This window comes from Antrostomus carolinensis, unplaced genomic scaffold (genome assembly GCF_000700745.2).
Source record: "Antrostomus carolinensis isolate BGI_N321 unplaced genomic scaffold, ASM70074v2 scaffold8680, whole genome shotgun sequence".
NCBI lineage: Eukaryota > Metazoa > Chordata > Aves > Caprimulgiformes > Caprimulgidae > Antrostomus > Antrostomus carolinensis.
In genome coordinates this window covers 33,032-43,494 of record NW_010287698.1, presented here as the reverse complement: position 1 = coordinate 43,494, position 10,463 = coordinate 33,032, and the positions used below count along the sequence as shown (strand labels likewise).

At 41.1% G+C, this 10,463-nt stretch overlaps 2 protein-coding genes across 2 annotated transcripts; one reads left to right on the top strand and one right to left on the bottom strand.

Moving 5' to 3' along the window:
- Positions 1–949: 949 nt before the first annotated feature.
- MRPL30 (mitochondrial ribosomal protein L30) lies at positions 950–2,501 on the top strand. Its single transcript, XM_029083959.1, has 4 exons — positions 950–955; positions 1,242–1,388; positions 2,209–2,282; positions 2,369–2,501. Exons 1-4 carry the CDS (start codon positions 950–952, stop codon positions 2,499–2,501), a joined length of 360 nt encoding a protein of 119 aa, XP_028939792.1.
- A 4,341-nt stretch (positions 2,502–6,842) lies between these two features.
- Positions 6,843–9,749, bottom strand: LOC104521765 (lysozyme g; the record flags this gene model as incomplete). Its single annotated transcript, XM_029083955.1, has 4 exons — positions 6,843–6,976; positions 7,752–7,890; positions 8,851–9,047; positions 9,665–9,749. Coding segments are annotated over 4 exons (555 nt in total), but the record flags the coding sequence as incomplete, so codon positions are not given.
- Between the last annotated feature and the right edge of the window lie 714 nt (positions 9,750–10,463).

The following is a 10,463-nucleotide window of genomic DNA, read 5'->3' as shown; positions in this document are numbered from 1 at the left end:
CAATCATCAATGGCATGAAATTTAACAAGAAGAAATGCTGGATTCTGCTCCTGGGTGGGGTGATGCCAGGCACAAGTATAAACTGGGGGAGTGGCGGGAGGGCGGCCCTGCAGAAAGGGATCTGGGGGTGCTGGTCGGCAGCAGGCTCAGTGTGAGTCAGGGCTGTGCCCTGGCAGCCAAGAGGGCAAACCTCATCCTGGGGCACATCAAACACAGCGTAACCAGCTGGATAAAAGAGGTGATTGTCCTGCTGTATTCAGTGTTGGTGCGGCCTCACCCTGAGTGCTGTGTGCAGTTCTGGGCCCCACCATTTAAGAAGGATGCTAAAGGTACCTTGAATGCCTCCAGAGGAGGACAACCTATGTCCTGTGAGGAGCAGCTGAGGACTTTGGGCTTGTCTAGTTTTGAGAGAAGGAGGCTGAGGGGTGACCTCATTGCTCTCTGCAGCTTCCTGAGGAGGAAATGGGGAGAGGGAAGTGCTGAGCTCTTCTCTGGTACCCAGTGACAGGACACATGGGAATGGCTCAAAGCTGCCTCAGGGGAAGCTTAGACTGTGCATTAGGAAGCATTTCTTTACCATGAGTGTGGTCAAACACTGGAAGAGGCTTCCTAGAGAGGTGGTTGATGCCCCAATCTGTCAGTGTTTAAGAGGCATTTGGACAATACCCTTAATAACATGCTTTAACTTTTGGTCAGCGCTGAATTCTTCAGGAAGTTGGACTAGATAATTGTTGTGAGTCCCTGCCAATTGCAATATTCTATTCAATAAATGAACTAAACCGAAAGAGATGGAAGTCTGACTTAAATTGTACATTTTTACATTTACATTTTTAGCTTATCTTTTTGCAAGATACAATCTAGTGTCAGTTGACTCTTCCTTAAAATCATTCTTAAAGCGTGTGGAAAAGACTTACCATTCAGAGGCTAGGCAGAAAGGTTCTTCAACAAGATGCGTGTGAGTTAAGTGCTATGCTGGTGTAGTGTTGTCCACCTATTTCTGTGCAGTTGTATGGCCAAACTCAAGAGTAAAAACCATTATAAAAATATATTCTACTTAATGTTATAAAAGCTAAATCTAAGGTCACTTGTTGGTGCTTTGACTTTCTGAAAAGAAAGGTAGTTAAACATATAAGAATTTTTATCAAGGTTGAATTATGTTTGAGAGAGTTATTTTGTGAACTATAATAACAGTTTAGATATTTAGGAAAAAACCCTTTGTTTTTGTGAACTTCTTATTCTAGGTATTTCAGCCGCAGCCTGGAGACCATGAAAAGTATGGGGGTGACCCTGAGCAGCCCCACAAAATCCACGTTGTTACTAGAATAAAAAGTGTAGTTGGTCGCCCGTATTGGGAAAAGAAGATAATACGTGATCTTGGACTGGATAAAGTATGATTGTTGTTCTTTATACTTACTGTGTACCTCAGAAATGTAGAAACAGAGGGTAGGATTAAGGTGGTGGGTTTTTTAAGGACCTCAGTTTTGCAGTCACAAAACTCTTCTTGTTTTACAGTTGATATAAATGTAATTGAGAAATCAATTATGTGTTTAAGAGCTGAGAGGAACATTAATGGCAAGTGGCCTTTTAGTGGGAATTCAGAATACCTCTATATGGTATTGCTCTGCCTGCCTGAGGAGAACTGTACCTTGAGAATTCTGATCAAATAATAAAAATAGATTTGTAAGTACTTTGAATTCAGTTTTCTCTCTGGGTCATATTCGGATATTGCAGGTAGGCAAGTAAGACTCGTTTATTAATGAAAAGCTTACAAATCCAAGACTTGGGAGTTTGTGTCAAAGATGTGTTTATCCAGTTTTTTAGACCACCTGCACACTGTGCAGAGATTCATCTAGTCAGTGTTATATTACAGAAAAAAAATGCGTGCTTGATCAATTTAGGATCTAACTGAAGCAAGCAGTTTTACCCCTAAACTCCTGTATTTACTTTTGTAGTATTTTTAACAGTTGGAAGAATTTTGAATATGTTGATAATGTAAGGGGAATAAAGGTGAATTTGTCATTTTACTGGAATTTAGTTTGATCACGTTTTGATTTCATATTTTTATGTATATTCTTGATGCATGACATTTCTCTAACTCTTATATTTGCAAATGTGGTTTATATTTTTACTGACGGTGTGAAAAGTTTAGTGTACAGAGATCTGGGGTTTGACAATGCGTTTGTAAAACTTGTTCTATCCTTTATGTAGGCGCATCGGCCAAGACTGCACAAAAACATCCCTTCTGTGAATTCCAGACTGAAAGTTGTTAAACATCTGATAAGGTTTGTTAACTATTTGTTTAATTTGGAATGTTTAATATAACTCTTCTAGTCACAGGACTTCACTAAGCAAACTGTTTTGCCTGTAGAATACAGCCGCTGAAACTACCTTACGGGTTGCCAACAGAGGAGGAAATGTCGGACACCTTTCTTACAAGCAAGGGAGAGCTTGTCATTAAACGGCGTCTGAAACCTGTGGAGCAGAAAGAGATTCAGTCATAAGATGCGATGGTTGAATTTATATTTTATAAAATAAATCATTTAAATCCTGAGTTAAGAGTTTGTGTATGTAACGTGGGCTTAATTTTTGCTGTCTGGTATGAATGGTGGAGGTGACACTGATGCTGATGCTTAAAGCAGTATTGCATGTGTACAAATACAGAATTCAATGTTGTTGATATTTTCCTGAAATAATAAATAAATTATAGGCTTTCTGTCCCCATGATTTAATTTTGTGGATAGATTACTGCTATGTAATGGCAGTAATGCTAGTTATGGCTAGCTATTAGAGAACTTTATTTATAAAGTTGGATAAGCATAGAAGTAAGTAGAATAAATCTAATTAATGATGGTGAGGACAGTTCCCACTAAAGGTTAACAGTGATGGTGCATGACTTCACCTTTATTGCACAAAGGAAGGAATTGGAATTGAAAAACCCACTGTTTAACAGTTACACGAGAATCAACTGGCTGTCCACTGAGAGTGTCATTTGATTGAGGCAGGTGTTTGGGTGACTCACTTTGGTCATCCAGATCTCATGCTTGTTCCTTAGCAAACAGTCTGTCATCTACCCTCCTCCTGTAGCTTAAACAGTATCTGAACTCCCCATTTGGGGGTAACAGAAGGAGTGATTCACATCTTGGTAAGTTGTATAATTTGTCTTTCAGGAAACGTGCTATCTCACTTCGTATGTATTTCTTGATTCTAAATGTTTAATAATAATAATAGCCTAAGAGCTGCAGTCTGTGTGAAAGCTGGTGCTTTTCCTGTTCTAAAATTGCAAACTTTGGAAATCTGGAGACCCTGAGGCATACCTCTTTGATGCAAGTTAGTAATTATGGGCTGCAGGCTTATAAAATGACACTTTTACTGCAGAATCTTGAATAATACTGTGTGCATGTTTTTGTTTATAGTTTTAAGAATTGTGGCCAGAGTTAGGAAGCTGCTGCTGCTGTATCAAATGATAAAGTAGTTTTCATTCCAGTGAGCATAAATTCCGTAGTTTAACATGCTGTGAGCCTCTCCCACACTAGACACACTGTAGAGGAGTTATTCTTAATGACTGTATGTTGTGAGATGATCAGAGGGATACAATTACTGAAAATGAATGTTTATCTTTTCTGCATGCTTGCAGAGAAGAGTAAACACCAGTAGGAGTTCACAGGAACAGACATATTGGTAGAGGGACATAAAAGCTGGAGACACTGTGCAGAAGAAAAAGAAGGATAGATAGTGCTGTGGTGGTGGCACTGAAGAGTGTAACGGCTCCTGCAGGCAGGCTGGAAGCAGAAACACGAAACTGAGCTGAAAAAAACACAATTTCTCCACAAGCTACAGGCTGTAGTTGGAAGGACACAGAAAACACTCCTGTCAGTCTGAACTATATAGAATAGCAAGAAAAAAGTGAAGCAGATAAATGAACGTTGCATTTCTTCCCTCTCTCCTTCCTTCCAGCATCTGCATAGCATCTTGTCCTGAGGTGTGTTCTAACTGCTATCTCTGTGTGGTGTTGATTGTCTTCCTACAGGGAAGGGCAGAGTACAAGCTGAAATGTCAGCTCTTTTGAAGGGCACATGTAGTGCATCCGAGGTACAGGCCATGCTTAAAAGAGATGGCACAAGTACTAGGGCCCAGAAAATTAGGCAAACGGGTCTTGTTGCTGAGGAGTAGCAAATAGAAGAGTTGTACCGGGACTGGTGTCCAGAGCACCAAAGCCAGGATCGCCCAGCCTCGCCAAGCACGTTTGGGTTTGTGTCCGTGGCACTGCAGCCTGGTGAATCCCCAGCAGTTCTGTTGTACACAGTGTGTGTGTGAACATGGATCTTCCATGTGTGACACTACACAGACGCTGCAGCCTTCACAGGTACTGCAATGTAAACTGGAAAGAACGTGTTAATGAAGAAGCTTGCTTGGTACTGTGCTCAACTTTAGAAGTGTGTGATAAACTACTTGGTTATTAGCTCTGCTCTAACTTGCTTCCCAAGTATAGAGAAGGGAAAATATTTTAGATAGTACCTGTTCTTTCTGGGTAAGATTTAGCTACAAGAGATTTTTACACCTGTCTTTAATTGACAATTTGGCAGTTTTAATGAAAAAAAGGAAATTGTATTTTCTTAAAATTTTTAATATATGTGTAATTTGGGGTGTTTCTGAAATGGTATTTCCTCCAAGGTCACAACTGTCATACAGTCAGTCTGCTATCCCAAACCTTCTCTGTATAAGCATACGTTCTTTAAAGATTTGCTTTCAGGTCTAAAACCTGAACCAACAGGGTGGACAAACACAGTGTGTCCCCGCATCCTTTCATTAATGCAGCTTCACTGTAAATGCTTCACGTAAATCTTCCTGCAGCACAGGTAAGAGACGCTGCCTTTTTGTGCAGGGAACAAATAGGCTGACTTAAGATGATAGCAAAGTTCAGGTTGTAAGGTAACCTCTTCTATACAACCTCCTGCTCAATGCAGGGCTGGCACTGAGGTCAGACCAGGTTGTTCAGGACCTTGTCCAACCAGGTCTTGAAAACCTCTGAGGACAGGGACAGCTCAGCCCCTCTGGGCAGGCTGCTGTGCTGCCTGGCTGTCCTCATGGGGTAAGGTTATATGCAGAATACAGTCTTGTATCCAATCTGAACTTATCTTCTTTCAGGTTATGCCTGTTGTCACTTCTCTTCCCTTGTATCCAATCTGAACTTATCTTCTTTCAGTCTTCTATCTCTTGCAGTACCAGGAGGAGCCAACCTGGCTCCATTCACTCAATTATCCCTCACAGGTAGGCACTGTGGGACTGCTGTTAGATCCACCTGAAGTGTGGGGCGAGTGCTCCAGCCCCAGCCACCTTGGTGGCTCTCTGCTGAGTTTGCTCTACTTCGTTGGTCTTTCCTGTGTCAGGAGGCCCAAGGGCAACCTGTTGTAGGGAACCTGCTTTGGCATGGGGGGTTGGACTAGATGATCTCCTGAGGTCCCTTCCAACCCCTACCATTCTGTGATTCTGTGACACTACTCTAGATGTGGTCTAGCAAGTGCTTAGTGGAGATGGGTAATCCCTTCCCGTGGTCTAGCTGTGCTTCTGTTCATACAGCCCAGAGTGCCCCTCGCTGCCTTTGCTGCTTGGGCATGCAGCTGGCTCATGGTGAGCTTGCTTCTTGGGTAGGAACCATTTGCCATGTCTACCTGCTGTAGCATTTAAAGTATATTCAAACAAATCTTTGGTGCAATACATTGTAGCAGTGTAGAAATGTACTATTGTAAGAATAAATTTCTATTTCTGCACTATTGCTCTCTTGCAGGTTCAGTTACTGTTTCAGATTTGGTAATTAATACTGTAATGTGAGTAGATCAATACCATTTTAATAATAGTATCAGGGTATTTTATAGCTCGTATTTTGTACCTGTGATTAAAAAAATGCACCATATTTCAAACAAACTACCCCCCCATGTTCTTTGTTATTTCTCCTTTAGCCCCTAGTGATATGCTTGAGAGGTTTTTTTAACTGCTCTAAACCACTTACTTTTCTCCTCTGTGGCTTGAAATGGCTGAATGAACCCAACAACTCTGAAGCTAAGGCTCCCCAAAAGCTTTACTATATGATTGATTAAAAGGATCTGTTTATTGTACGTGAACTTGCATCAGATTTTATAAACTACATGTCATTTTAAAAACATGATGGAATGTGCATATTCTTACTCCAGACCCTGCAGTGGAGCTAATACGTAGCTTCAGTAGAAATATTCATTACAGCAGCTTGAGTTCTACAGGTTGTTTGCAACTATAAAGGCGAAAATGAAGCAGTATCAAGGGCAAAAAAAAGAGGTGAGGATAGCTTAGTATTTTCCCTCCTGTCACAAGAAACAGCCACTTTGTGGTCACACCACCAAAGTTAAAAGCAATTATTCTGAAAAGATGATACACTGTGATACACTCTTCTGGTATTGCAAATATTCAATTCCAAAACTGCAAATTTTTAACAACCAATTTTGTACTGCTGTTAGACACTGGTATTGACAGATAAAATCTAAGGCAGATAAAATCTTGTTAAGCAGCGTTGTAACTTTCTTGCAGCATTAGTCTGCTGCTTGAGAAGTTGTAAGCACAGCTGAAAACTCTGAATATTCTCACAGAGTGAGATAAAAGATAAATGGCAAAAGATAGATTGTAGATTGGATTACTAGTGGTGTTTTAAAGCGATTTTTTTAGTTTTGCTGAAAAATAACCCTATTGAAAGCTTGCACCTGATTCTGGCGTCATTGTTCTCTCCCATTCTTAGTCTTTCTGAGGGAGAAATTCAGGATTTTTTTAATTAGATGCAAAGTATGTAATAGATGACTAATCATCATGTAGATATCTCAGAATCCATTTCTCTTATAAAACTTGGCTCTTGCAGTTACATCATTGGCGTAGTCATGGTGTGTTGTGCCAATATCCACTCTGTCGTAGCTCTGGACGTTTTTAGGTCCTGCATTATAGGCTGAAATCCCGCCTGACATGAGAGTGAAATAAACAAGTAAGCAGAGGTGATACTTCATCAGTAAATAAGCAAATAAACAAAAATCACAACTTAAATATGTTGCCTTGGTTTGCAGCTCTCTTTTCAGCAGCATTGTATTGCCATTTGCAGCTATTTTGGCCACTGAATTGTTCCTTTTGTGTTTTAACTTTGTGAAGAAATCATAATTTCCTCCTTTACATTCAGACTTGGTGATCATTGTCCCCTTGCTGCATTTTGCTAATGTAACATCTCCAGTTGTATGACTGTTTCCTTTTGTGCCTGTTCCTTCATGACTGTTCACGTTAATAACCTCAGACATTTGTATTGTAGTTGGAATAAAGGGATCCAACCATGAGGGCTTCAACTGTAATCAGTGCTCAAGAGTATAACCATGTTTCCTCCAGAGAGGACCGTACATTTTCAAAATTAACATGTTCCTTCTTTGGAGTTGCCAAGATAGTAGCTTTTTGTAGGTAGATATAGAAATACAAAACAAATGAAATGGAGAGAGGCAGGGGAAAAACCCACCCTTACTCCTTGCAACTGAAAAATGTCATGATATTTGCCAGGTTTTCCCAAAGCCTTCTAGAAAGCTAACCACATTCCCCTCTTCCTTTTACTGAGTGTCAGGCAGTAGTGTTCTGCACTCCATAAAATGAACAGCGGGACTGCAGTATGTTTAGTTTTCTGAAGTGCTCAAGTTTTACATCGTTATTGTGCTTGACTTTTATGTATGTGAAGTGTTTTAAAGCTCACAAAATTCTACCTTTGAGCTGCTGTTCCTTTGTCCATGTTGGGAATTTCTTCTGGATTTCCTTTACCATCCCACATAAAATCTCTGTACCTTGGGCTAAGTGCTCTTCACTGTCCCATGACCCAACAATCTTATGGTACCGTTTGTCAACCTGAAAGTGAGACAGCAATATCAGCACACCAGAAACTACACTATTTATCCAGAGCTCTTCATTGCTTACAGGCTGCTTGTATTAATTTTGATCTTTAATCTCATGATTTACCTCTTTTGTAATTGTATGGAGAGGAAACAAATTTAGCTCAAGGCGCAGACGAAGCTGGCAGATGCATGAATAGCAGACTACTGGAGCACTGAAGAGGAATGCCTACCCCACCTCCTTGTCTGTCAGAGCCTTAAAAACCCTTTACAGCAGCAGCTTACTGCTGTTTAAGCTTTTCCAGCTGCAAGGTGACTGCTCCTCTCCTCCCCAGCTGCATCAAGGGTGGGAAAATCCTTGTTTCCTTTAGGGATCTTCCCTTGGTCTTTGCCCTAGTCATGCTCTTCTCCTTTTCTTCTCCTTCTCCACCTTTTATCCATAGGGTAGTAGAGTACAAGCCTGAGGGGGCTGGAGCTGTTACAAAAGCAGCTCCCAATGCGTGCAGCAGAGGTTTAGGAATTGTACAAACTTGGCAAGCAAGCGAGGCGTGAATGTAGGCATGAATAATGAAGTGTGATTCCCTACTAGCTGGGCCCCTGTGGTACATAAAGGGTAATTAACCTGATGGTATGTAGTTACAGCCTGCAGGCCTCTGTGCTTAAAAAATGTTTTTTGAAACAATATTTATTATCTAAAGTATGAAATAGGAACAATTAATCTCTTAATTCCCCAGAGAGCGCTGGGAAGCAAGCAGTGGTTTCACAATACAAGAGCAGCCTGCTCGTGCCCTGATACTCACCGGGGTCCCTCCCCAGTGCTGGGAGCTGACTGTTGGGTCAGTGGTGGCTTTATTCTGGCCAAAGAGTTAACTGAAAGGGTTTAGGGGGTTGCCTTTCATTGGGGCCCTTGCTGCTCTTCTGACTTTCTGCTTCAACAGAAGGATGAGGTTTGTGTTTTTAAGAAGATTGACCATACCTGCATTAAACCAAATGCGTTTCCGTGGTCACCCCAGCCGTCTTTCAGCACTGTCCCAGCGTGTGACTCCCGAGAGATAATGCCAGCAATCACAGCTGGATCAACACACTTGCTGTTGCCAACTTTTATAATCTTGGCTTGGTATTTCTTCATGTTCTCCAAATCTCTTTCTGCAATTTTTTCTGAGGCAGGAACTCCTACAACATAACATGTATGACTTTTCCTTTCGTTTTTAAAATCGGAAGCAAGTTGTTCTAGCAGCCATCATGACTGAGCTGGCATTTTAAATCCTGAATCTATTTAGAGAGAAGCAATGGTAGAATTGACCAATTTTGCTGAAGGGTAAGTGCCCTACAAATCAATACAGAGATGATAGAAAAGACATTTTTTTCAAATACAGGGGGAAGTTCTCTAGTGTGCAGACTAAAAGGTGGGTCTTCTTGTTTTAAATCTAAGCCTTTGAGTGGATTAGTCCCAGATTTAATTCCTTTTAATTTTGGACTATAATGGGGAAATGTTCAGAAACTTAGGTCATGAGGGAAACCCTGTTAAGGGAGCAAGAAGAGCAGGCTCGATAGCAGAGGTTGGATGCACTTGGCAGACCTTGCATTTTCTCTGTGATAATCTTGAATAGTCCTTAGAACAGCTCAAAGGGAACTCTATTCCCACCATAAACTTATGCGCCCAAGTAGGATCTTGGCTGTGGAAAAATCTGCTCACATGGCAATGACTGACAGCCAGAGACCAGGATCTGTAATAGGCTTGAACTTGTCCGTGAATGTAAGGGGAGATGAACAGCTGAGTTGGTGCCTACCTGCATAGCTCAGACCTTCTGGTTTTGCAGTTGCCTCCGAAGCTCCAGTTGTGTCAACATTCAGTATATTCCCATAACAGCCTAAAAGCAGTATTTACAACCAGACATCAGGCCAGCGCAGGACGTGGCGCATGCCATTAACATGTTTTCAGATCCATGACAAACCCATGGATCTGAAAACATGGGTTTTGATTTGTCAAAACATTATTTTGATACTAATGCCGGCATTTGTGCTAGCAGATGTGGTCATGATATTGTATGCTCTGGAAAGGATTACATCTCAGTCATGCTAGCATAAAGCCAGAGTGTGGCTTGTGAGGTGAACTAGTTTGTGCACAATTTATCTCCTCAAAGTTTTAGCTTGCCTAGAACTTAGCTGTCTAGTCTAAGCTTGTGACTGGGCTGCTTGCTCAGCCAATGGAGAAAGGCACCTCCAAAAGGTGTTTTTTATATTCCAAAATTTAAAAAAAAAATAATCTATGAGAGTCAAAAGAAACCTCACACTACTTACTGGCTCCAGCTTGCTTTTCCATAGCTACCATCAACAGGAAAAATCAAGGAGAAACACCCTTCAATTACATCCATTACAATATATCTGAATTCAGTTTGTTTGACTTGCAATTTATCTGTTGCTAAACACACACTTGCAGAAGGGAAAACACACAAACAGCAACTGAGAGGAACAACGCTAACCCGATCCCAGCAGTTAATGGAAAACAGACTTCAGAAGAGTGAATTGTTTACAAGAATATTAGACAAACATCACTGACCTGACATGTTTGCTGCAGGATGTCTCCCC